The following is a 27,316-nucleotide window of genomic DNA, read 5'->3' as shown; positions in this document are numbered from 1 at the left end:
GCATCCATGCCTTGCTTGTGGACTTCCCATTGGGGCATCTGGCTGTTGAGCCTGATCTAGCCTGGCTCTTTTATTCCGCGGTCGCCTTGTGCCCCAGGACCTGGTGCTGTCTGTCGAGGCCAAGGACTTCGCATTCCCCAGCTCCTCCTGGGTGTGTGTTGGCCCCTTCTTCCTTCATCCGAGTTCAGGAGAGACATTCCAATCCCCCAGTTGCCTATAAAACGATTTCTTTTGTTGGTGGGAAATTTTTGCAGGGTGTGATCACCAAAGCAAAATAAAGAGCTCCTTTGAAGTGCGGGTGAGTTACTTAGCAAGCCCCTGGGGGTGAGAATCGGATTCCTCCCTCTGAGCTGGGCAGGCCTGTCTGTACAAGCTGGGAAGCTGGAGGAACTGCGCATGGGCCCACAGGGACACCGCGCAGGAGGTGCTGGCTGCCAGGAGCAGGCTCCCAGGGTTTTCCAGCGAGAGTGCGCTGCCAGCTCCGTATGGCGTGTATGCCTGGGGGTGCAGCACTTGCCAGGGCCAAGCTCACAGTCCGGTGGGGAGAGACCCCCTCTCCCAGCCTGCCTGGGCTGGGCCTTTGTCGACCACCATCCAGGCTTAGCTGGCTGTGAATGGGAGATGTTTACTTCAGTTGTGTGAGGGGGAAAGCAAAGAACGCTCCAAGTCACCCAGAAAGCAGAGGGTGCACACTCTCAACCTCGCCGCTCTCTTTCCGGTCTCACTCTTCCTTCAAAGAGTGCAGGGCAGTTTACATGGGCTGCCTCCTCCTCTCCACAACCCTTTAGTCAGGTGAGGCTGAGATGTTGACTGACCCAGGGAAACTTCTATGGGCATGTGGATTTGAACCCGGGTCCAACCCTCTAACCAGTGCACCATGCTGGCTTTGCTAAGCTAAGGAGGACAGTGGATGCAGCTGTTGCATGGCACCCAGCAGCACCCTCTGTGAGGTTGGACACATCTGCAAACCCACCACCCTTTCACTTGTGCCGACAGGGGCACTCTTGTGTGCGGATCGCACCCTGGGGGCCACATCAAGGGCAACTTTTCATCTGAAGAAGAGGTTGCAGACTGTGTGGTGATGCACACGCAGTTCTACGCTTGCACATCAGTTGACAGCCAAAATGCACCAGCAGGACTTCATTTGGGCCAACCTGTCAGCTGTGTCCTGTCCCAAGGCTCAGGTCCTGGGACTGGTGAGACAAAACAAAAAGAGTGCCTCTGAGGATATGCAGAGAGCCTTTCCTTCACACCTGAGCAATAATTGCAACCAGCTCCTGTACTAAGTGCAGGGAGGCTTGAACTGATTCCATCTAGTTTTAAAATATAAAGTATTGGTGGGAAGGTGCCCTGTTTGCCCTGGATGTTTTCCTCCCCCGAGTGGGAAGGGCTGCTTTGAGAAAGACACCAACCTTGAGAACGCAGGTTGCGCACTCTCAAAGTTGGCGTATTTTTACTTTGCGTCTTCTGGAGTTCAGGCGTGGAGTGGTTCTGAAGCAGGTTCAGCAGCTGGGCCAGAAACAGGCCCCAGAACTGGCATTTTATAGCCATGGACGGGGGAGCTGTGAGCCGGCTCCTCTTTCACTCCAGCAACAAGCACCCAGTATTATTTCTGGGAGTGAATCCAGCCCTGGGTCCACTTGCGGCCGAGTCCCGTTCCCCTCTGGCCCAGGGTGTGCAGCATCACTGGGCTTGTGCATGTTGCATGCTGCGCACCAGCAGGAATCCAGACAACCCAGGACAGGCAAGCAAAGAACATTTCTACTCCCCTTTCTGTAGGCTACCTGGTCTCCAATGGGTCTCCTCAGCCCTACACCAGCTCTTTAATGTCTGAGCAGACTCAGGGGTGAGTCTGGGCCAGGAGGGGGGACAGGATCTGGTGTGCGTGGCTGCCTCCAAGATCCACTCCTCCCGCCCCGGTCCAGCCCATTCCCTGCCCTGATCCTCCCTCCATCCACTGCAGACTTAGTGGCAACAGCAGAGGGCTGGTGTTGTCTGCATTTGGACTCCAGGGACTTCATGCTGGCTGCAGCAGCCAGCAGAACGGCCGAGAGCTTCCTGCACCGGCCTTACAGTGGCAGGTTGCAAGATTCACCACAAAATAAGACCTGGACAGGATTGGGCCCATATCCTGATCATGTCTTCCCCGGTTCTCTTTTCTGCCTGGCAGGACAGCAGAGAGCACCCCTCCAGACCTGCCCGGGTGAGCTCTGCTGAGTGGGAACACGCCGGGGTGTGCTGGAGAGTGGGGCAAACCTGTCATCAGGACACATCACCACAGGTGACAGAGGAGGGCGCTGGGCATGCACTGGTCCTTTCTGAACGGCCAAGACACAGCCTGTCTGGTTCTTCTGCACATGGCCCACCGTGTTGCTATCCATGTTCACCTCAAGCTGCCACTGCCTCGGTCAGCAGTCAGCTGTGTTTGTCTCAGCCATTCCAGCACAATGGCCTGGCCCAGGGAGTCAATCCTGGCACTCAGCTGCCCAGGGACATGTTGGGGTCTGAAGGCAGGAGAGGTCAGTCCTGTTGCAGTGACAAGGACTGGAGCTGGAAAGAGGCCTGGTTCTCCGCCCCCCAGTCCCAAGGGTCTCGACACTCTCACCAGTGCCTCCATCTTGAGAGTCCCCCAGAGGCCCTTTGTGGCCGCTGGCGCCCCTCCAGCCTCAGCCCCCAGCCCCTGCTGGGTCTCTCTTCCCAGACTCTCGCTGGGCCTCCGCAGCCAGAGTGGCAGCTGCCAGGCCAGCTCCTCCTCCATGTCGGCATCTCTCTGAGGTGTGCTGGAAGGACTCCAGGCAAGCAACGAAGGGCCCTTTGATAATATCTGACGGGCGGGGAGGAATTCCGGGCAGGCGGCCAAGACACACAGCGCCTGTAATCGTTAACTTGGTCTGTAAACAGTTCAAACGGCACTGGGGAGGCCATCAGTTATTACATGCGCTGCCTGCGTTTCATCTCCCCGCTTCCAGGGCTGCCTTCCCAGTCCTTGCGCCCTGCTGCTGTGGCAGCGGCAAGGATTGGTGCGGAGGGCCTGCAGGCTGGGCAGACAAAGGAGCTCAGCTGGGTGAATGGCTGACCTTCAAACTTGCAGCGCCGGAACGGGAAACTCAGTCATGAGGGCCCTTTTGTTCTGCACCTGGTTGAGCCCCAGGAAAGTTGGCGAGAGCAGCCAGCAGGGATGGTGGCCACCTCGGCCTTTCCAGGTGCAGGGCTGGATCAGAACAGCTGAGAGTCAAGTTGGGCATCGTTTCCAGGATTGTGGCTCAGTCCCAGAAAGTTCCAGGTCCAACCCTGCCAGCCTCTTCAGGTAGAACTAAGTCAGGCTCTTGCCTGTCACTGTCCAGAAGACCAAGGGTCTGACTGAGTTGGCAGCAGCTTCAGATGACAAGAAAAGGGCTGGAGCTCAACAGGGAGGTCTCAGCTTCAGTACCCACCATGGCCAATGCAAAGAGTTTCAACAGGGAAGAGTGATGGGGAAGACCTGCACAGACCTGCAGCCATCTGGAGGAGCCTTTTCCTCACTGCAGTGGAACAGATGCTCAACTGCATCACCTCGCTGCTCATCTCCAACTCCCGACCATCTATGAACATGCTGAAGAGCACCAGTCCCAGGACAGAGCCTTGGGCCACACCAATTGTCACTGCTCTCCATTGTGCAAATTCTGCTTTATAATTCCTCTTGTTCTCTGTTTATTGTTCTTGAACCAGTTCCTAATCCACAGGAAGGCCTGCCCGCTTACTCCCTGATGGTTAGGAATTGCATGTTTCACAGCCGAGTCCTCTCAGAGCCTTATGCGGACAGAACTTGTGATCCACCAACACAAATCCCAGGCTGATGGCAGGAAAGCTGCTCTACCCTTTGGAAGGCTGCAGCCACCAAGGCAAGTGGCTGGAGGCCCTGCATGGGTGGTGGCAGCTCTCTGAAGTTCCTCCATCCCCAGTCATCACCAGCAAATCAGCAGTGAGGGAGGATAAGGGGAGGATTGTGGGCAGCTCAGGGCAGGGAGTGGGTCAGACCAGGTGCAGTTTGGGGCTGGGAGGGGGAGAATCTCAGCAGTAGCTGTCCATACCAAATATCCTACACCATGTTCCTGGCCCAGACCTGCCCTCAGGAGTCTCCTTATGCCAGCAAAAGAGCTGGTGCAGGTCCAAGGAGGCCCATTGAAGATTTGGTGGCCTACAGAGAGGTAAATAAAATGATTCTTTATTTGCCTCTCCTGGGCTGTCTGGTGCTCTAACCGACCCATCCACAGCATGCAGCACAAGCTCCGTCAGGTATGCCGCATGCTCTGGACTGAAGGAGGGTCAGATTGTGCCCTAAGCCTTGCGGCAGCCGGTTCTATAGCATAAGGATGCACTGCGTAGTCTCTCCTTATGTCTGTCCTGAATCGCTTGCCATTCGGCTTCACTGGGTGAACCTGGTTCCAGGATCGCTAGAAGAGAACATCAGTGCTGAAGAGGTAGGAGTTCTGGGGTGCTAGACAGGAACATGTCTGCTTGCGGGTCTCCATATTGTAGCCTGCATTCTTGTTAGTTCTGAGCAGAGAGTGGAAAAGAAAGCGAAGCCTTGCCCATGAGTGACTGGGGGTTGGAAGCTCCACACTGCTGTGTGTGTGTGTCGTAGAGTTCCTGAGCTGGAAGGGGTCTTCCAGGCCACTCCAGAGTGCTGCCTCTCCCACATCTACAAGGAGCTGCCCTTGTTCTCTTAATCTGCATTGAGGGTGTGAGGGAGGCTTGGGGGAGATGCTGCTGAGCTTCCTGAGATGATCTGGCATGGTCCTTCATGGCAGGTGTGCGAGCTCACCTTTGGTCTAACGGGCACGGCGGCTGACAAGCCCGAGGCTGCACAGGGGAGTGCAGGTGTCTGGCAGGCAGGTGGTTGGGGCATTTTATTGAGACAGAACGGCATGGCTCCTCTCCCCTCCCCCGCTCTGAAACCTACAGTTTTTTCTTCTTTCATCACCCAGTTCCCTCAATGAAGAAGTGACTGATTGATTGATTGATAAGATCTTTTCCAAGTGACCCCTTGTGTTGAGCCCAGAATCTAACTGACAGTGGGCATAACTGAGCTTGGAGAGTCCCAAGCGCTGCTTACCACCTATCCCGTGAAGAGCCAGGGAACAGAATGTCTTCCTTGCTGTTCCTTCCGAAAGCTCTTCCGAAAGCTGGGGCTGCCCCACTTTTTGAGCCTTCCTCTAGGTCGTCTGAAGGCTGAGCTAGGTGGACTTTGTGGGTTGGTTCGGCAGGACAGTCTGGTGTGTTTCTTAAACTTGTGCTGAAGGGGAGGCCAGAGGTTCAGTCCTTGCCTCACTGAGCACAGAGCCCATTGAGTTGTATAGTGAGGCCTGAAGCTGACAAAGCTCCAGCATAATCCCTATACGCTGCAAGTCTGGTTGCCCCCCAAATGTGGCAGTGTTCTCGGCCTTAGCACAATAAGCCCGTGCATCTCTGAACCAACTTCTCTTCCTTCCTCTCTGCAGTTCCACCCTCTGTCTCTGTGCAACACCAGCGAGGACGAACACACAGTCCCTGGATTTGTCTCCATCGTCAAACTGGAACGGCCTGAGCGGAACCTCCACCCTTGCCTCTCGCTGGCCAACAAGGTACGTGTGCAGCCTCTGCGGGCAAACTCACAGTCCTTTCCTTCCACTCTGGAGAACCGCCTGGTCAATTTTTCTAACAATTAGATTGGCAGTTAAGCTCTGCAAGCTCATACCCTTTGATTTCTCTAGGATTTGCCCCAGGGAAAGGTGGCAAAGCCTGTGCCAAATCCCTGGTGGAATCCCTGATTCAGGCTCCACTTCAAGGTTCGGGGGCGGAAAAGTGGTTTCCCTTCCTGCCATGGCACTCAGATCTCCAAGATGTTCTGCATAATGTCTGAGCAGATTTGAAGGGATGTTGAATCTGCTTGACGAGAAGGGCTCGCTGCCCACAGGTCTTGTTGTTGTTAAGTTGTGCCTGACTCTTCGTGACCCCTTGGACCGCAGCAGCCAGGCCCCCTGCCTACCACTAACTTCCAGAGTTTGTCCAAAATCATGCTCAAAGGCCTACAGGTCTACCTAAGCATAAATCTGGGCTGCTCTTCTGTTGCTTTTTGCACACTTTGCACCCAAAATTTATTTTATCCAGAAATTTTCACCCACCTTTCTGTCCTAGAAGGGGCCCTCAAGGTGGCATACATACATCACATAAAAAATATAAAAATCAATGAAATCTTTTAAAAGTATACAGTATACAATAATAAAAATCTGAACAATTAAAAAAACAGAAACCCTAGCAATAAACCACAAAGAAATCAACTGAGAACAACAACAGGAAAAAGCAATATGTGGTGGGGGCCTTCAGCTTAAAAAAAGTGCCTGCTTGAATGCATTGACCAAGCAAAAGAAGAGTGACACCAAGAGGGACAAATGGGCCCAGTCCATGGGGGTGTGGAGGGAATTTCATAACCTGGGGGCTGAGACTAAGAAGGCCCTGCCACACATTCCCCCTTCCCCATTCTGAAGGAGGTGAACATGGAGCAAGGCCTCTGCTGCGGTGCCAAGCGGGCAGGTAGATTCACACAGGGTTCTGTAGGTAACTGTTTAGACTGTGACATTCAGGTTTCTGTAAGTATTTCTTTTTAGACAGGGAATCATTTTGTTTATTTTACTATGTAAACTGCAATCCAGGGCTTTAAAAATGCACACTGAGCTCAGACATGCAGGGGTGGCACAGAGTGGGCGTTCTGTGCACCTAAGCTGGAGTCCCCACCAGAACTTGAGCTGTCTCATTTTGTAGCAGCCGAAGTTTCCGAGGGTTCTTCAAGGGTAGCCACTGTACAGGCAAACTGCATTGCAAAAATCTAATCCAGCTGCAACTGGGGCAGGTGTCACTCTGCCAGAATCAGCACCCCTCTAAATGAGGAGCACTTGGAGCACCAGCTGAAACTTTGCAAAGGTGCCCTTGGCCACTGTGAACCAGGAGGAAGGCCTTGCCAGGAGCCTTCCTCAAACTGTGAACGTGGCCTTTCAGACGGAACACTTTCAGAACACCTCAGTCCAGGTTGGTCTCCCGCCCTTCTGTCTTGTCTAGATTCAGACTTAGCTGATTGCTCCACATTCAGTCCATCACTGAGCTCAGCCACTCATTCGGATGAAGAAGGGAGGCAGAGTTGGGTGTCATCAGCACATGGATGCCATCTTAGTCCAAAATCAGACAGTCTCTCTCAGCAATTTCACGTAGCTCTTGAACAGCATCAGAGGCCAGATTGTGCTCTGAGGACCACCTGGGCCAAAGGTTGTTCAGCCCAGCCAGGCAGCCCAGCAGAACCAGCAGGAACCCAGTCCCCCTCTCCAGCTCCCAGCATAGATCACCCACCAGAATGACCCAGGTAGAAGGCCCAGTCCTAGCCAGTTTTCCAGTGCTGGTGCAGTTGTGCAAGTGGGGTGTGCGCTGCACCCTGTGGTGGAGGGGCAGTCAGTCACTGGGGCCTTCTTAAGGTATGGGAGCATTTGTTCCCTTACCATGGGACTGCATTGTGGTTATACCGGAGCTGGAAAGTTGGGCAGGATTGGGCCCTCAGTCCCCAAACCAGACCAGAATTGACTCAGAAGACTAGAACCAAAAGCTGAGCTTGGCAGATCAAAGGACATTGCCACTTAGCCTCAGCAGTTTGTCCAGCCTCCTCCCCTTGCCCAAACTAGCAGGCGGATACACCTTCTGTGATAGCGAATATGCACATACACTTGGAAACCTTTAGATCCAGTAGCCTCTTCTTTAGACCCTCACCATGATTCCCTGCTTACGCCTCGGTTTTGCACCCACTGCCCAGAATGGCTCCGAAAGGGGGAGGGGGCCACTTGCACGCCATGGGGAGGCTCCCTGCAAAACATAGTGTTTTGCACCCCCTCTAGCTATACCACTGTTTAGACATTGTGTTCAGGAAAGGAAGCTGCGAACAATCCGTTTTGCTCACTAACAGACACCATCATGCTTGAGAAGAGGCAAGCAGCAATTCTGTGCCTTCTTTAGTCAGCTCGTCTCTCAGATCAGAATAAGTCTTGTGAAACCCAAGTGGTTGAATTCTGGTAAAGCAGAGTTGCGGCTCCATCGCTCAGATTGTCGGCCTTGCAAGCGCAGCCCATAGGAGGCGAACCAAAAACTTCGCCCTTTCCAGTGTTCCACGCCTCCCAAATTCCAGTTGAACTAGGAGGATTTCTAAAACTCCAAGATTCTAAGCCACGTGGGCATAATACTTTTTAAGAAGATATAAGGGGCTGAATAGAAGCGTTTGGAAAAAAACACATGAATTCATTCATTCTGAGACTGAAACATGCAAAGTCTTCCAGCCACTTTTGTGCATTTGCACAATTTCCTCCCCTGCATTGACTAACAAGCCTCCCTGTGAACTGGCAAATGAGACATAGAAGCTGTTTTCATGTGAGTGTGTGTATGATTGCAGCTGTTCTTTTATGTGGTGTTTTGCTGATGCACTCATGTGCTCCTGCTCATGGCTAAACACCACATAAAAGCAATGCATGTATATACAATGCTTTTTCAAGGTGTGCTGTCAGTCGGCGCACATGTTGATTAAACAATGCAGAAAATTGATATTAGCATTGGTTCAAGAATGTGTTGCCTGATGCTTTGCCAGAGGGAAGGAGCATGGTCTGCATTAGAAGGATGCCACACGAAAAAAATCTGGATGCCATCACTGCAAGATTGCTTTGTTGCAGTGTTTGATCCATGTGGGGAAGAGGGGTCCAGAGAGGAGTGCTGGCAGAGAGAAATGGCCGGTCTGCTGGGCCGACCAAGGGCTGCTCTATGGCCACCTCCTGCCTGCAGTGACGCTTCTCTCAGGGCAGCCCTGGAGCCTGAGAGCACCACTGCCTTTGATCTCCCAGCTGGGAAACTCTGCCACTGACCTCTGAACCCTCTGCTCGAGGCAGCCTCTGTAATTGCGGAGCCAGCCTGCTGGAGCACTCCTAGCAGATACCTGCTTGCACACGCTCCCCAAGGACGCCCAGATCAAAGGCAGCGGCAGGCATGAGTAAGACCGTCCAGCAGCACTTGGCTCATCAGACTTCCTCTTTTCCTTCCTTCCTCCCTCCCTCAAGTGGCAGGTGTTAACTGCTTCCCTGCCGGAATTGCCTACCAGGGCAAATCTTCAGTGTTTGTTGGCTGCCACTTTGCGCTGGGCAGACGGAGAGCACTTGGGGGTGGCCCCTCAGAAGACAACCTGCATTAGAAGGGGAAATGGGGGTGGAAAAGGGGAGAGGGACTCACTTGGGGGACGTCAGCTCCGACTCCAGAGTTTTTCACACCTGTTGTATCACAGTGCCAAACACTGTTTCTCTCTCAGTCCGGCGACCCATAGACTTGGTCCATGATGAGAATATTAATTACAGGTAGGATATCCCTTATTCGAACATCCAGAACCCAGACTATTCTGAAATCCAGCCATTTTTGTCCCAACTTGCTTCTGTAGTGTGATACTAGAAGGTCTTGTGCTCATTCCCATGTATACGTACAAGCTGTGTGTTCTGTTCTGTGGTGTACAGACATTGTTGAAACCTGTCAAGGAGGCCAGCAGGCACCCTCCTGGGTAATAGTGAAAAGAGCGAGAAGAGCCTTTTCTCATGATCTTTGCTGCAATTATTCCAAAATCCAGACAAATCCGAAATCCAGGTACCTTCCATCCCAAGCAGTCCGGATAATACAGGGACTGAATACAGGGATATTCAGCCTGTATAATAAAAATGCCATAAAGAGGGTATATGCAGAGAGGGAAACTGCCAGGGGGCTTCAATTCTGGACGCAGAGCTTGCAGAGCATTCCATTTCCTGGGACTTGCATTCGGATCCTGGCCCCTGCTTGGGAAGCCCCTGTGTGCTGTGCCAACTGGCAACAGCTTTGCAGGCAGGGATTTCCCCCACTCCTCCCTGAAGACACCAAGGACTGGACCTGGCTGGGGCCTCCTGTATCCAGAGCTAGGCAGAGCTAGGACCCCAACCCCAAACTTTTGGTGGGCTCCACAGAACATCAGGTTTGCTAGTGCTGGAAGCAGCCAGCTGGGCCTTTGGCCTGGTCCTGCAAGGCTTTTCTTGGGACCTTTTAGCCGAGGCATTTAGGGAGGGTGCCATCAAGCCCAGCCTTCAGTTTCCGAGGAAGTTCACCAGCAGGCCACCCTAGAGGGAAGGGGAAGATGAAAAGTCTCAGAGGAGGAGATGGAAAGGTTCTTCCAGGCATGGCTCAGTTGTGGGCTTGCAGGAGAAACGGGTTTCAGGGAAGGAGTGTAAGGGGTTGTTAGGGACTCCAGGGATGTTTCACCACTTGGGAGTCCAAGGGCTGAGCCCGGAGTACTCTGCAACTTTGCAAAGGGTTCTGGGACACACTTGTGCAGGATGACCAGATGTCCTCTTTTTCTAGGACAAGCCCTCTTTTTAGCCTTATGTCCTGGAAAAGAGCTTAAGCGTCCTCCTTTATCCTGTGAACAGGCAGCACAGAGCCTTCTTGTAATTAATAAATTATATGTAACAAAATACACATAATATAGTTTTAAATTTAATAATAAGTAATATAATGTTTAAATTAACCACATTAAAGCAATATATGGGTGTTTTTGGCTTTTATTTTGTCATGTTCTACATTTTGGATGCCTGGTCCTCTTTTGTGGTGACGACATCTGGTCACCCTGCTCCTGTGATTCCATGCCACATCTGTAGCACCCCTAAAATGTTGGCTTTCCAGCTTGAAGAATCCATCAGACATAGCAGAGGAGTGTCGGTCGGGGGAACAGAGGGAGAAGAACCAAGGCTGAGGGCTGATGGAGGGAGTGCATGTCTGGCAATGCTCAAGACCTGTCCAGACTCCAGAGAGCCTGGAAGAAGCCAGTCTCACAGTCAGTGTGGGTGGCTGTGAAGGGGGGAGGTGCAGATTTGTAGATCAGGAAGAGGTGAAAGCAAGCAACGCCAGTGAGCAAGGTTTGGGCCAAGGGGGGGTGGCACAAGTGAGGCTGGCACTCCTGCCAACATTGCTCAGCAGAGAAGCTGAATGGACTGTTCAGGCCCCTCTTCCTACCCCCCCCCCCGACCATGGTCCAAAGAAGAATGTCAATTGTGGACTGCCCTTGCCTTAAATGTCCCTGTCAGGGTAGAAAGAGGGGAATGGGGGGGGGAGGAACTGCCACCCCATGTCCAAGGAAGAAGGACTCCTTCCAACCATCAATGGTCCAGGCTGGAAGTGACACTCCTGACTGGCAATCCCTGCTCTCTAATCCCCCAGTGGGCACCTGGATGTCAAATAGTTCCTCAGTGATGAAGAAGTAGCACTCACCACATAACAGGGAGCCCCACTTATGTCCCTGAGCAGGAGCAGAGTATACCTCTCTGTTTATGCATCTGAGCATGTATGTGCCTGCCTCCTTGAAGCATGTGCAGAGTGTGTTAATCTCCTTAATGCCCCCAAGCAGGATAGGTGTGTGCCTTTCCCTATATGCAGCGACGCACATGCAGCCTCCTTCAAAAGCATGCCCTTTAGGCCTCAAGCATGTGTCTTATTTTTATGCCTCTGAGCATGTGCAAAAGGTGCCCTGATCACAGTCTTGCTTTGCTTGGCCCCAGAACCTTCTTTCAGTCTGAAGGCTTGGCCTTGGATCTGAAGGTGGGTAATAGAACACAGTGCCTCTGAACATACAGAGAGCATCTCTGGCATTCTGCTGAGTCCCTGTAACCACGACAAGAATAGGTCTCAGCAGGTCTCAGCAGCAGCCTCAGTGGAGCTGGGCAGCCTCCAGACACATGTGTGGCCCTGGAGCGTATTGGGATCTCAGCTGGGCCCCCCGCTGGCCACGGCCTCCTGGCTTGAGCCCGCGCCCCTGTCTGGAGGCTGCCCAGACCCATCCAGGCTGCAATGGCTCCTCCGAGCTGGCGAGAGGCTCCAGCTCAGCAGCTCAGGCCGCCCCAGGCAGTGGCGGGTTGGGCTGCAGCTCCCAGCCAGGGCTTTGAAGGGGAGCCAGCAGCGGGTGGTTTTGGGGCCTGGCCCTGGCAGTGCTCCAGTGCCAATAGGATGTGGAAGAGGGAGGCAGGTGAGCCAGCAGGCTGGGGGGGAGCTGAAGGTGGACCCAGGAGCCGGGACCAGCAGGCCTGCGCGAGGGCACTGTGGTGACAGGACTGCGGAGGGAGCACAGAGCAGGGCTTTGTTCCAGAAGGCAGGGCAGGGCAGGGCTGGGCTGGGCTCTCCTGCCTGGATTGGAGGGCGATGCAAGGCCCCAGTGCTGGCTGGCTGGCTCCGTCTGGGCCTTCTGCGAGAGAGAGAGAGGCAGAACTGCACCTTTCTGACTACAATGGCCCAGCCAGAGCCAAAACCCCCAAAGCAGGGGTGTGAGGAAACAGAAAATCCCTTTTCTTCGGGCCAAGGACTTCACAGGGACGGCGGCAGAGGAATTAGGCTTTTCCCCTGCTTCTCTTGCAACATGCCAGTTAGCCACTCGCCCCAGGCCAGGGGAGCTGGTGGCGGCAATGCTCTGGTCCGCTCATAGTCAGATCCTGAGTCCATCCGGGTCAGAACTGTCCAATAGCTCGCCACAGCCTCAGTCTCTTCCAGCCTGGCCACCCAAGTCCAGTTGGGTGCAGAGGTTGGCCACTAAACCTGGGGGCCTGCTACACACGTGCCCTCCCCAAGCAGACTCAGGGTGCCCCCTCCTATTGCATGAAAAGGGAACAGCAGCTGCTCCCAGTCTGGCCCCCGGAGGTCCTCCACATGGGAGATGCTGCCAGAGGCTGCAGGTGGGACCTTCCCATATGCTAAGCAGGCGCCCAGTCCCACAAAGCTGCGGCCCCTTCTTCTCCAGCAGGAGGTGTCTGTTAAGCAAATCTAGTCCCACTGCAGTGGGCCTTGAGTGTGGCCAAACCGAGTGTGGCACAGCCCTGACCCACAGGGTGCAATCAGGGAACCTTACAAGGAGAGAATGAAGGCCTTCTCCTTCCTCCTCCCACTTCCAGGGGAAGGGGAGAAGTGAAGACACTTGCACCGCAGGACTAGCAGCTTCAGTTGGTGCAAAGAGCAAGAAGGACCAGAGCCTGCCGAGGTCAAGACACCCTCGCCTGATGGGCAGAATCAGTCCCAGGGGGACGGACACACAAACACACCCCACACCTTTTGATGCCTTCCTCTTCCTCTTGTTGGACAGGCCAAGCTGGCTGGGGAGAGGGGAGCCCGGGCTGTGCTCTTTGACATCACAGATGACCAGGCGGCGGCTGACCAGGTGAGGAGACCCCTTTTTTTCCTGAGGTCGATCTTCCTTTAGCATTTTAAAGGATGCATTCAATTCATTCCCTTCCCCTCTTCGGTGTTGGACTTCCGACCCTTGTTTGCTTCCCAGCAAGGTGCTCACCTAAGGATGTCTTGCAGATACGGAACTTAAACTCAGGGTCCCCTGGACGGCGCTCAGGTCCTGTCCTCCTAGAGTGGAAGTTGCAGCCCAGCAAGACCCCTGAGGCCCCCAGCCTTGCCCCATTGCTGAGCTAATCTCACTTCCGAGGCCGTCTCTCCACAGCTGAAGACACCCCGGGGACTGAGCCACCCAGTCATTCTGATCTGGGGTCAGGATGCCGAGCGTCTCATGGGGGTGGTGAACAACAACCGGGAGGCCCACGTGAAGATCGAGGTGAAAGAAGCGCCGGAGTGGGTGAGTGCAGCGCCGGAGCCCGTCCCCTCTCCTGGACCATCGTGGCAAGCCAGAGTCCAGCTTGTGTGACTGTGACTGATGCGTTGCTGTCCCTCACTTGGCACTGCTTGGAATTTCTTCAGTGCAAAGGCTAGTTGCTGGGATCAGGCCTGCGACACGCGAAATAGATTCTAGATACTTGTTCCCTGGTCTGTCATGTTGGACCCAAAGCTACTCACATCCGTTGGTGGTGACTTTGTCCAGCCTTCCACCGCTGGTTTTCCTTCCCCTCTGCTCAGGCCTGTTCCTTATTTCGTTCTGTGGATCTTGACAGGCACGCTTCAGTTCTTCCCTATGGCTGGGTCTGGCTGCATCTGCTCGGTCCAGGTGTTCAGTGCTACATCCAATGTCATCTTTTGGCCTCTCTTGGCATCTGCAACCTGAGTTTACCCCCCATGAAAAGCATCCTTGCTCTTGCTCCAGGCCACTGAGAGACAAAAGTGCAGGTCTTGTTCCTGCCTGGATTATCTTCGTTATACATTTGCTGCCTCCCTCCCGTTCTTCTGCACTTGCTCCCAGCTACACAGTCTCCTTTCTCTCCTGTGATGCTGATTCTCCAAAGCATGCACGGACTGTCCTCCATTCTCTGGTTTGGACATATTCCTCTCCTGGTCCATCTTCACTCTCTCCTGATGCCTTTGGGCCAAATCCTATCCAATTTTCCAGCACCAGTGAAGCCTTGCCAATGGGGCAGGGACTGCATCCTGCAGTGAGGGGGCAATCATGGAGGCCTCCTCCAAGTAAGACAATGTTTGTTCCCTTTCTTCAAGGTTGCATTGTGGCTGCACCTGCACTAGAAAGTTGAATAGGATTGGGCCTTTTGTCTCCTAGATCGCTGCCATGCAGGCTTTTTCCCTCTGGAATGCTCTTGATTCATGGTTCACCTAAACCATGCAAGTCATCTAATGCTCAGCCTTCCTGTGCTCTTTGTGCTGTCCTCTCACCCTGTGACTTGTGCTCTGGGCCGTTTCCACCAGGCTCTTTCCTTCTCTTGCATTCGTACTTCCCCGGCTCTTGCATTGTTAACCTTTCCCTTTCCACTGGTTCTTTTCCTCCTTCTTTCAAACAGGTGACTATGACATCTATTCCAGGGGGGGAAAAAATCAGACCTTGATCCCGATTCCACCAGTTATTGCCTTATTTCTCTCCTTCCCTTTTGCTGGAAGCTTTTTGGCTGTGCTATCTACTCTTGCTTTGTCTCATTTCCTTCCAGATTCTTATCCATTCATCCTTATTGCTCTACAAAAACTATTCTAACTCGTCTCTCATGAGCTTTTCTTTGCTAAAAAAGAGAGGCCACTACCCTGTTCTAGTTTTTCTTCATTTGTCTCAAGTGGTGATGCTGCCAGTTGTTCTTTTCTTACTGAATCTCTTCCTAGTTTGGGGTTCTGGGAGGAAAGCAGGTGGGAAGGCCCTTGTGCTGAAATTACACTGGGGCACTAGAAATATGGACAGGCCTGATGTGTTTCAAGAAATGCCTCTTGCAGGGCCCTGTGCTTTGCATTTGGGGTGGCAAAATGACAGGGCAGTGCTCAGAGGAAGAATCTTTTCTCAAAAAGGGTCAGGATTCATAACATCTTTCAAGTACTCGCACAGAGCTTGTTTCTCATGCCGGCTGAGGCAGGGGCACTTACACTACTCCTTATTTCCTCCTGATTGCACTGATTTTGGGGTTTCTGTCCATGGTTTTCCTTCTTTCCATGCTCTGCTGGTATCTCTCATGGTTCCACTCTGAGTCTTCCTGTGTTTCTTCTTCTCTTGGTAGTTTTATTCAACCCTTTAATTTCAGCTATCATTTTTATGCTAGTTATAGCTAGTTCTACCTTCTGTTACCTATTTTTATGAAGTATTTGCACACATTCCTGATGCTCTTTCATCTATTTTCACACATGGCTGCCTAGTTGTCACCTGTAACTGAATAATCTATGGTGAAATTTCAAGCTGTTCAACTTAACTTAACTTAACTTAACTTAACTTAACTTAAGTTAACTTAACTTAACTTAAGTTAACTTAACTTCTTTCTTTCTTTCTTTCTTTCTTTCTTTCTTTCTTTCTTTCTTTCTTTCTTTCTTTCTTTCTTTCTTTCTTCCTCGTCTTCTGTATTTAGACGTGGTATTATTTCATACTCCTTGATACTTGATTATTTGATTTCTGCTCAGATAAATTATATTGCTAAATCTAATGAATAACTATGAATACAAATGTTAGCATGCGGACATGCCTAATATATTGGAATAATATCATTGTGGAGTTACAGGGCATTCAATCATTATGTACAGTGGTTTTAATTTATCTACTATGTAGATAAGTGTATATATGTATGAGGTGCCCTCAGTAGTGGCAGAAAGGCAGGACAGAAAGAGTAGAAATAAATAAATAGGTGGTTTTAAACCCCTCTTCCAAGAATGTTCTCAGGAGTCTGGAACAGTAAGGGGTGCCTTCTAACCTATTGCCTCTCTCTGACAGCCGGACTATGATCTTTGGATTCTCCTCACTGTGATGAGCACCGTGCTAGTCATTATCACAATTTTTGTGATCCGCACACGGTGTCACAGCAGCAGAACTCAGGTAAGAACACTTTGGTGGAGAGCACTTGGCTCCAGAGCCTGCTTTTTTTGTTAAGATCCTTGCATTTTTCTTTACTGCATTTATATTCTCTCTTTTAAAGCATTCAAGGGAGCTGGCAGTTCAAAAGAGTGGTGCCCAATCTAAGGAAGCCATTTTCAACTGCTGTGCCTTGGCACATGGGGTGCTGCAAACAGTCTGCAGGTGTGCTGGTCTGCAGCACAGTGGTAGGAAATCACTGCAAATCCCCTTGGAGGTCTGTGGCTCTGTTTCTAGGGCAGAGACAATTTGTTACTGCAGACAGTTGCTCTAGAAATAGAGCCACAGATCCTGGAAGAATCTCTTGGAAGCCGGAACTGACATCACAAGAGGCAAAGAGGTCTATGCCATAAGGAGAAGACATTGATAATTACTAATCTTAGAGACATGGCACAAAGCTAAAGAACAGGGTGGGAAGATGAAAATAAGTACATTCAGGTTTGTTTGTTTGTTTATTTATTAACTTAAAAGATTTCTATACAGCTTTTTCGGTAGCAGTATAAATCCTCAAAGCAGTTTACAATATAAAATATAATAAAATATAATAAAGGTTGGACCTTGGTAGTCACAGGGGATCTGTTTCCAGACCCCCCTCCAAACCTATGGATATTGAGATTTGTGGGAGGGCCCTCAGAGGACCTCTGGATGCAACTGGAAGTTGCATCTGGAGATGTTCTAAGGCTCACAGAGGCCTCCAAGGTGCAATTGTTGTTGTTCAGTCATTAAGTCATGTCCGACTCTTTGTGACCCCATTGACCATAGCACGCCAGGCCCCCCTGCCTACCACTAACTTCCAGAGTTTGTCCAAATTCATGTTCATTGCCTCTATGACACTATCTAACCATCTCATCCTCTGCCATCTCAAATTTGGCAGAAGGCAAAAATTTTGTCTTCAGTTTTTCCCAGCATCAGGGTCTTTTCTAGAGTCCTCCCTTCTCGTGAGATTATCAGAGTTTTCAGCTTCAGCATCCGTCCTTCCAATGAACGGTCAGGGTTGATTTCTCGTAGGATTGACTGATTTGATCTCCTTGCAGTCCAGGGGACTTTCAAAATTCTTCTCCAACACCATAATTCAAAAGCGTTTATTCTTTGGCACTCAGCCCTCCTTATGGTCCAGCTCTCACAGCCATACATGAAAACTGGGAAATCCATAGCTTTGACTATATGGATCTTTGTTGACACAGTGATGTCTCAACTTTTAATTAAGTTAAGGTGCAATTAGGAATGCTAAAACAGCATTGGTTCTGACTCTTTCATGCTGTTACATAATGAAGTTCCTTAATGACCAAGTAGAAAAGCCACTGATGAAGGTCATTCTGGGGGAGGGGGGCAAATGACCTTGGTCTCGGTCCTGGGATGCAGCCAGGTGGAAGGGTTGCTGGTGGAGATAGTTCTGGGGAGGAGGGAGCCAACTGACAGTTGCAGGTTTTCCTTCTGTGTAGGGATCTGTTGTTGTCTCCACCTTTTGTATTGTGCCCTCTGTTTATGGCTCTCTGTCTCCCACAATAAATGGAATTTCTTTGGGATTGGGCACAGAGCTGTATTGTCAACTGTCTGACCAGACCTGCACGCTGCCAGACACATGTGTCACATTTTTGGGGCCAAACTAGACACTGGGGCTGCACTTGCTGCTTCCAACTCAGGGAATCCAAACTGGTAAGAAATGTAGACTTGACAGGTGTCAGAGGTGCAGCCCTGGAGAATCTGCCTCCATTCCTCACCTGGTGACTTTCTCCTCTTCACCCAGACGAATGTGCAGGAGGAGACCCTACAAGCCATCAGCCAACTGGCCACACGGAGGTACCAGGCCCACTGCCGTCAAGCCCCCCCAGGAGATGCCGTGAGCACATGCAGTTCTGCTCCCGTCTGTGCAATCTGCCTGGAGGAATTCAATGAGGGCCAGGTGAGAGCAGTGCCTCTGGAATGACCAGGCAGGACCCCTGGCTGGTCTGGCATGGGCCCCCTTAGGCACACTGCCTGTGGCACCGTCCTATTGCAGTGCACAGCAGGGGACAAAAGGGGAGGCCCCAAAGGTCTCATTCAGTGACAAAACGGATGCCAGCAATTCTGTGGACAGATAAACACCACCTAGTGGCCTCCTTTGGCTCTGCCGGGCACAGGCGCAGTCATAACATTACAGAATCATAGAGTTGGGAGGGGCCTACAAGATCATCAGATCCACCCCTCCACCGAGGCTGTCCACAGTTACAGCATTCCTGACAGGTAGCAACCTGGCCTCTGCTTAAAGACCTCCCACGATGGAGAGATCTGAGGCAGCCAGACGGCTGGTAGTGTCACATAGTTCTTCTGAGCATTTAATCGCAATCTCCCTCAATATAATTTAAACCCACTTGTCCTGGGTTGCAACTGAGAACAAATCCAAACCATGACAGCCCCTCGGATATCATCGCATCCTGATCACGCCCCCTTAACTGTCTCTTCTCCAAACGGAACACTCCCAGCTCCTTCAACCGGTCCTCACATAACAGTCTCCAGCCCCTTCACCCTCCTAGTCACCCTCCTCTGGACCTGCCCCAGTTTGTCAACATCCCTCTCAATCTGCGGCATGCAGAACTGGGCATGGTATTCCCAGGTGGGGTCTGAGTAGGGCAGGGTACAGTGATGCCATTACGTCTCTCAGTCTCAGTACTATATCTGTTGATGCAACCTTAAATCGCTTGTGCCGCCTTTGCTGCAGCTCATGTTTAGCTTATCGTCCTTGAAAATGCCCAGGTCTTTTTTATGTGTTCTGCTTGGGCAAGTATTCAAAATCTTATGTAGGTGTTTCTGGTTTTCCCTTCCCAAATACTTTACATTTATCCCCAATGAAGTGCATTTTGTTTCCATCCTGCCATGATAATGATGCCAGATCTTGTTCTGGTCTTCTAGGTATTAGTGACCCCTCCCATTGTGATGAGCAGTCCCTCCTCCGAGATACTGAACACACCAGGCGCAAGATGTAGCCCTGAGTCTCCCCACTTGTCACTTTCCTCCAGGCCAACAAGGAGCCATTGACAAGTACTGAGTACTGTGTGCCAGCCAGCGGTGGATGCCCTCAACAGTGGCATCATCTAGCCCACATCCCACCAACTCGTCTACTGAGATGTTGTGGGGAACCTGGTCAAAAGCCTTGCTGAAATCCAGATATATTATGTCCACTGCATTCCCCTGTCCCCCCAATCTTCCAAACTGGTCACTCTGTCCTAGAAGGAGGTCAGATTTGTCTGGCAAAGCTTGGCCTTGAGAAAACCATGCTGGCTCTTGGCAATCACCACTCTCCTTTTTAAAGTCTAACAGACAACCTGCTTAATGACTTGCTTCAGCTTCTTCCCAGGTTTTGACATCAAGTGGACTGGTCAATTTTTCCATAAGTTAAATCACAGCAATTCATATGAGCAAAATGTGGAGCGTCACACATACCGCCACATGCTTCACATGTTTATCTACCCACTTACCTATGTTTCACTTACCTATGGGTCCCTTTAGGGAGAAGGGCGGGATATAAATAAAGTTTATTATTAAAGTTTATTATTCTTCTTCTCAAATTACCCTGACAAGGTGGGAAGAGCGGCTGTCACAGCAGCTCCAACAGCACCAGGATAATGTGGGGGCAACCAGAAGGCAAGCCATTGACTCTCTATGATTTCTGCACGTGCCCAGGGGAAGGAGCCCTGGTGTGCCTCAGCTAAGGGATGGCACACCAGGGACCAGGGGCGCCGCCCAGCACCACCCCACCCTGGGTTTGCCACTGTAGCCTCTTCAGTGGTGTGTTGTGCAGCTTACTGTGTTTGGTTGCATGGTTTTAACAAGCCAGGATGTGGGGGGGGGGGTTTCCCGTGTAATTTAAAGGGACCGTGGGAACAGAGGAGCTCCTTTTACATGAAACTGGAAGTCCCACACTTACTGTCCTGTGATGGAACTAACACACTGGAAAGGAAGCATCTGCCCAGCTTGGGCCCCTCTGCCTTTTGGGTTGGCCTCACCTCCTTCCTCTCCTTGACAGGAGCTACGCATCATCACCTGCTTCCATGAATTCCACCGGCAGTGTGTGGACCCCTGGCTGCAGCAGCACCAGACCTGCCCCCTGTGCATGTTCAACATCGTCGGTAAGAGTAAGCAGATGAGAGGGCCGTTTCTGGGGCTGGCATCTCAGTGTGCAAGAGCCCCGGTCAGGCCAGGGGAGCATGAATTCTGGCTTGCTGTTCCCCACAGCAAGCTCACGAGGAGCAGCAAGCCCTGTCCTGCTCTCGCTCCGCAGGAAGCAGCCCGTGTCCAGGGCAGACTCTCTCTGCCGGTGGAGGAGGGTCTCCTGCCCAGGGGAGTGGCGGGAGTGGGGATGGATCAGCCAAAGCCACAGCCTGCCAGAGCCACTAGCGCAGCTGCACAGCGCTCCACCCAGCCCCAAGATTTGACCCCAAGAGCACAGGCAGCACCACCTAAACCTCAGGTCTGGCTAGTTGCTGGCACCTCTTTTATTTTTAGGATTTTATTTTTGCTGTATCCCCCACAGAGGGCTTCAGGTGGCTCATGGGACAGTCTCTGCTGCTCTGAGTGCCTCTTTTTCCTTCCAGACCAAAACCGCTCTGCAGTACCTGCTCGCTCCCGTGAGGACCCCCACAGCCTGGGACCTGGGCGGAGGCAGAGGCATTTCTTCCGACAGCATCCTGGGCGCACCTTGTACCACTTCCCACGGACTCTCCCTCAGAGGCTCCCAAGGAACTGCCCTTCCATGCTCCCCCACAGCCACCCCTTCTTCCACTCCCCAGAGCTCACCCAGCTGGATTTTGGAACCATGCGGTACTTGCCCTCTAGGTCAGCAGGTTTAGATCCTCCGCATGGCCACCAGCCGCCTCCCACCCGCAACCTGTTGGCTACCCAGCGCCAGGAATCTCCACGGGGTGAGCAGGCCTGGGCCCCTCGCAGGCCCTGCCTGCTTCGGCACCAGCCTTCCTGCCGAGGACTCGGGGTTCCCTTGACTGCCAAGCTGAGTCGTGCTGTTCCCCTCCAGCGAGGCTTCCGTCATGGAAGGCATCCCCACCACAGCAGCGGCTCTGGGGAGAGCTACTTCACTGAACCAAGCGGGTACCTTCCCGATGGCCCCGGCAGTGACTCCAGTTCAGGGCCCTGCCACGGCTCCTCCAGTGACTCCGTGTTGAATTGCACTGACGTCAGCCTCCAGGCCCTCCATGGGAGCTGCTCCACTTTCCACAGCTCCCTGAGCAGTGACTACGACCCGTTTGCCTTCTGCGGCTCCGAGAAGGTGGCCACGGAAAGCCACCCAAACCCACCTGCGTCTCAGAGGGATCTGCGGCCTCCTGTGCTGGACGCGGTGATGCCAGGCAGAGCCCAGCTGGCCAGCAGCCATGTCCACTACCATCACCACCACCACCGGCACCACCATTATGGGCGGAGCCCTCCGGACTGCCCAAGTGAGAGGTCAAGCCAGGAGCCTGGTCAGCTCAAGGCCAAATATGCCCGAGCCAAGGCAGGATCGCAGAGCGCCCTGGTGCAGAAAAGGGCGGAAAAGGTGCATGCACAGGGAGGCAGCTATTCCTCCCAGGACACCTCTCTGGTCAGGCCACCCTCTTGCCTGCCTCAGGGACTCGAGCCATTTTTGGCAGCTACATCGGACCTCACTTTGACAGCCAGGGCGCAAACAGGAGGCATTGGGCCACGGACTCCTCAGAAACACTATTTGCAAATCCATCCCAGTAGGGGGAAATGGAAAGGCACCCTGGGTGCATCCCAGTCCCCTCTCCCAGAAGACACCCACGCAGCCCCCAGCTGCCATACCCCTGCCCACTCTGATCCTACCTCTGGAAACTGCTGCTTCCCAGAGACGCAGCCTCTTCTGGTGCCCACTGGTCCCTCCGCACATCATTTTGTTTGTGCTCCACAACACTCAGCTCTGCAGCCTGGCATGATGGAACTTCAGGAGCAGGTGGACACGCGAGGGGAACTGGACTGTGACAGGCCTGTGTTTCCAGGGCAGCATTCTGGGAAGGACCCCTTGGGAAGCCACAGCAGCGTTTACCTCAACTGCCAAATTCTGCAACACCTTCAGGGTACGCCCCTTCTTTGACCATCTGCAAATAGAACATTCATTTTCCAACCATATTCACAGAACTGGAATTTAAACAATCTTTGTGGCCGTCTCCTGCTAGATGTCAGGGTAAAGTAGGTGAGAAACCCAGTCCTACTTAAATTCTCCACTGGCGGAGCACATGCCCCACCAGCAGAGCCAGCAGGATCCAGGTAGCAGTGCCCGGATCCTGCTGGAAGTCACACAATGGTGTCACACTTCAGAGCTGCTGGTCAGTGCAGCTACTGGTGGCCACATACACAGGCGGCCAGGCCATAGGCAAAAGGTAAGATGGTTCAGAGGGAAGGTAGTAGGAGAAATGGGGGAGCTTCTGGATGGGGAGGGGGGCAGGAAGGGGGTGGAACAAAGGAAGGAGAAGTTGGGTTTGGTGGTACAAGCACGCAGCTGAATATACCCCCCCCCCGCACACCTTAACACACCACAGTCCTGCACCAGCAAAATAGCTGGCACAGGAATAAGGGGTCCCAGAAATAGTATGGGAGCTTTCCCCAGGGCATTTGAACCTACCCTGAGGTGACGTCTCCAACTGTCTCCCCACCCCAGGATGCAGCGCATGCCTCCTTGGCATGCCTGCATTAGTAGGGGGGATTTAGGCTGGATTGGGCTGTAAGGCTACACTCCAATTCATACTTAGCTGAAAGTAAGTCCTATTGAATGCAATAAAACTTACTTCAGAGCAGACATGTGTAAGATTGTGCTGTTAAATGTCCTTTTAGGGAGACTTAAGGCATATCTACAATGCAAACTTCTAGCAGTTTTATATTCCTGGCTTCCCCTCTGGAATGTGGAAAACTGTATTTTGGTTGCTGAGTTTTGCCCCTTGTGCTCGATCTAACGCTTGGGTCATGTTGGCACACTGAAGCCAGCTCCCTGCATTTCCACTGTGAGTGTGGAAACTGTGAGAGTGTGTGCAAAGCCCTTCACGTGTTGGAAAGCAGAACCCAGGGAGCAGGTTCACTGGGTATTTTCAAACAGGGAAATGCCATTCAAAAATATATGATCAGTCTGCAGGAGGAACACACTGTTGCTGCTGTAAACATAAACTGGTCCTGATGAATTGAGGTCACTTCCAACAGTTTTCCCACAGACTAAAGTGAGCAGATTCATCAACTGCAGAGAAGGTCCTAGAATCTCATGCTTCTGAGCATAGAGTTGCTCTGTCCAACTCCTGGGGCTTCCATGCAAATATGATTTGGGAGGAGGCAGTGTGGTCCAATGGATAGAAAGCTGGTTTTGGATCTGAGACACCTGATTTGAAATCATGCCTATGCCATGAACCTGTAGTCTGTCCTCTGGCAATTCACAACAGCCCCAGTTCTCCATCTATAAAATGGGAACAATATTATGAGTCAAAATCTGTTGCCATCAGTGCACAACAGCAGCCTGACCTTGTGGGTTTGTATGAGGGCAAATTCAATTAAATCAGTCTAATCACATTGCCCCTTAAAAAGCGACTCACCAGAGATGAATAGCAGCATCTAGCAGCATAGAATACAAAGGAGCTGCTTCTCTACATAAAAAAGAATGCCTGCTGAATTTGCCTTCTCTAATTGCAGGAGCGAAAGAAAACATCCCAGACATCTATGAACATTCGGTTTGACCGGAGATGAGCTTGTCTGCGTGGACAGGCAGAGTACAGCTTGACACTCAGCAAGCCAAGGAGAGCAGCCTTCCTTGCCCACTCTCAGTGTGTCTTGTTTCATGCAGGTGGCAGCCAGTCCTTGCCCAGACAACCCTACCCTCATCCTCACTGGGCTGCAGCATTGTGCAACCCCCTCTGCATCCAACTTCTCATTTGTGTGCCAAACCAACGCTGAAGTGGTTGCCTGCCTGTTTTCAGGAGTTGTCCTCTTGAAGGTGGTTGCTTGCACGGGGAAGGAGTGTCCTTGCTCTTCTTGGTCTCGATGCACAGGGGAGGATCTAGCGACATCGTTCAGCCCTTCCAGAAAGGGCAAAAATATTTTCTGTCCAAAGGTGCATTAAAATGTCAGGTGTAGGGCCTCTGGAATGTTTGCCTTTTGCATTCATGTCTTTCAAGTGTTACAAAGAAACATGGGGAAATGGTGTGAGCTGGGCTGGACACAGATATAGCAGCTGGCAAAAGTGTGGCTGTGAAAGCTGCTGCTGGCTTTGTCTGTGCACAGCCCACTTATTTGTCCCATAAGATCACCAACACGCTCCTAAGCAAGGAAGTGCCTCTATAGCCACGAGTGCTTGGAGGAAATGGTGTCAACTGGCTCACAATGGTTGACTGTCTGTGGTATGTGCAGGCGACGTCTTGCTTTGGAAGATGCAAACATAAGGTCAACGCGCCTTTGGCCAGTTTCAGGAGAAATGTCTTCCAACCCTTTTCAGATATTGTCTTGAGATGTGCCTTGAAGCACTGCATCTTGGGCTAAGGCCTTGGATGGTTTTTGACAGAGGCTTTCAACCCTCTTGGCTACAGTGGTCAGATCAACATTTCAAAACAAAGGACACTCTAAAGCTATGGAGCGCATGTCCTGCAGAACAACCATTGCCTTCTTAGTGGGGTCGTCTGTGGGGTGTCTTCTTTTTCTGCTCTACTGGGAGGATCTGGCCAATGGAGTTGTAGACACAGGGCAGCCTGAGGCAAGAGGGAAAATGGTGAAGTTTCCTTCCTCTGTTTTAGTGTTTTCTGATGTTGGACAATATTTCAGGTCACAAATGCAGCACTATAAAAATGCTCATTTAGATGTTTTGATATATTCTCCCAAAGAACATTTAAGGCCTGGGTGAGAGGAGTTTGGCTGCTGTCATGTCATTTCAGCTGGTGCCAAAATGCAGAATCTTATAAAGGGAAACGTCTGCAAACCCCATCTTCATTTTGGAACTCAAGTCAAAGTTATTCCCAGAGGAGACGTTAATTGCCAGAGGGACTGGACATTCATGACAGCACATGTGGCTCTTCTGCCTTTTGCTCCATCTCCTTCAGCTGCCGTGTCAGTGGCCAGAGATCGGCTGAGACCCTACAGTGATCTGCCTCTGTCCGTCTGTCTGTCTCTGCTCCTCCTCCTGGCAACCTCAGACCCTTGGAAATGTGAATGAGGATTTTATTTTTGTACTTCTTAATTTTCTAAGTCTACTTTACAGGCACTTGGGTACTTTTGTAAACCAAAAAGAAAGAAAATTATGTTTATGTTTGTACAGATGCAAAACTATATTTATGTCTAAGAGACAGAGGTTTTTTTTGAATATGGAGACATGCTCAGACCTATTTATTTTGATAATATATTTATCCATGTGTTTATCCTGTATAAAGTCATTGGATCCCCATGTTTAAGAGATGCCTCTTCCTCATTCCGCAGAAATAAATTATTTTTCATCTCTGTGCGTTGGCTTGTAACGGGCATGAGAAAGAGTGCAAGAAAGGAGAGATGAGGGCAGCTGTGGACAGCCCCAACCTCAGTCAGTCTCAGGCTCTTAAAGCTCAGAGACAATGAGGGAGGATGCATGAGATTGAAGCCACTGCACATCCCAGGGCATGTTGTGCAGGGGGGTCATGCAGGAGAACTTTGTGGTGCATTACCTGTCTGGGCCAGGTCTGTTTTTCTCACGCCTGATGCCACGGATGCCCCAAATCCTCTTTTTCTTGGTGGAGTCTGGAGTTCCTGGAAGGACTCACTGATAGGTAAACTCACCCCATCTTGAAAACAGAAGAGTGTGAGGGATTTAAAAGAAATTAAGGGCAACGCTGAGCAAGGTCTGACCCACACCCAGCAGAGGGATCACCTGACCAGGCGGACTTCTGAGTCCTGGTGACAGTGGGAGTTCCCAGAGTGCCATGGGGGGGCAGGTGAGCGCCACGGGAAGCCCCATGCATAGCTTGCAATGCCATGGGGAGCCCCCAGCAGCCTGGCACCGGTGCTGCTCTTAGGTGGCAGAGGCTGAGGGCCCAATCCTATCCAATTTTCTAGTGCCGGTGTAGCCATGCCAATGGGATGCGCACTGCATCCTGTAGTGGGGAGGCAGTCACAGAGTCCTCCTCAAGGTATGGGAACATTTGTTGCATTTGCAGCTGCACCGGTGCTGAAAAGTGGAATAGGATTGGGCCCTGAGTCGGCAGGTCAGAAGGGAAATATATTATTTCCTTGACCAGAAGCACAGACTGTTTGGCCTGGAAGGAAGCTGAGGCTCCCTCATCCTGCTGAATGCAGAACCGCTCCGTTATCTCAGCGGCTCACGAGTGGGTAATGGTGGATCAAGAAACCTCTTAACACTTTGTAGCCCTGCAGTTCATCCGCATGGCTCCGTTTTGCTCCCCCCGCCAGGAATGGCTCTGAGGGGGAGGGGCCGCTCACCCGCTCCCTGCCACCCTGAGCACGCCGCCCCCCTCCAGCTACACCACTGGTGAGATGTTGCACAAAACTTATTGAACACCACTGTGAGGCACCGCGGAAAACTTAGCGCGTGCCATTGTGAGGCACCCTGCAACAGTGCACACTGCAGTGGTGTTGTGCGAAACTTAGTGCACGCTCTTGTGAGGCTCTGTGCGACACTTGGTGCACAGCGTAGTGAGGCGTCGTGCAAAACTTGGGGTGCACCACGGTAGGCACTGTGGGAGGCTTGGTGCCACGCTCACTGCTGCGCACCCCTCTGGCTACGCCACTGGGCCAAGGCCTGCTGGAGCTTCGTCTTCCCTCAGAGCCAGAGCGGAGGCGAAGCGCCTCAGTGCCACCCCATCCCCCTGCCACCCCAACGGCCGCCCGTTTCAAAAAAAAGGCGGGTTCGGGCGGCCTCAGGGGCGGGCGAGAGCGCATGCGCCAGAAGTGGGCGGCTGTGGGAAACCATAGAGCTCGCCCCGGACAGAGCGGACCCCCCCAGCTTCCGCGGAGTTTCCGGAAGCGCCGTCACGTCGCGGCGGGCGTGGCCGGAAGCGCTTC

The 27,316-nt window shown here is 52.0% G+C and overlaps 1 protein-coding gene across 1 annotated transcript in view; it reads left to right on the top strand.

The window, feature by feature from the left end:
* The window catches only part of RNF43 (ring finger protein 43), a 34,848-nt gene extending 10,833 nt beyond the window's left edge, over nucleotides 1-24,015 (top strand). Inside the window, exons 2-9 of the mRNA XM_066636489.1 lie at nucleotides 5,481-5,603; nucleotides 13,172-13,246; nucleotides 13,538-13,669; nucleotides 16,175-16,276; nucleotides 18,060-18,215; nucleotides 20,316-20,418; nucleotides 20,884-22,377; nucleotides 23,972-24,015. Of these exons, the coding sequence (XP_066492586.1) occupies nucleotides 5,481-5,603; nucleotides 13,172-13,246; nucleotides 13,538-13,669; nucleotides 16,175-16,276; nucleotides 18,060-18,215; nucleotides 20,316-20,418; nucleotides 20,884-22,377; nucleotides 23,972-24,015 (2,229 nt within the window). The remainder of the gene's footprint in view (nucleotides 1-5,480; nucleotides 5,604-13,171; nucleotides 13,247-13,537; nucleotides 13,670-16,174; nucleotides 16,277-18,059; nucleotides 18,216-20,315; nucleotides 20,419-20,883; nucleotides 22,378-23,971) is intronic.
* The last annotated feature ends 3,301 nt before the right edge of the window (nucleotides 24,016-27,316 follow it).

This window comes from Tiliqua scincoides, chromosome 8, assembly GCF_035046505.1.
Source record: "Tiliqua scincoides isolate rTilSci1 chromosome 8, rTilSci1.hap2, whole genome shotgun sequence".
NCBI lineage: Eukaryota > Metazoa > Chordata > Lepidosauria > Squamata > Scincidae > Tiliqua > Tiliqua scincoides.
Note: the sequence above shows the minus strand (reverse complement) of the source record. Positions and strands in the feature narration are given on the sequence as shown.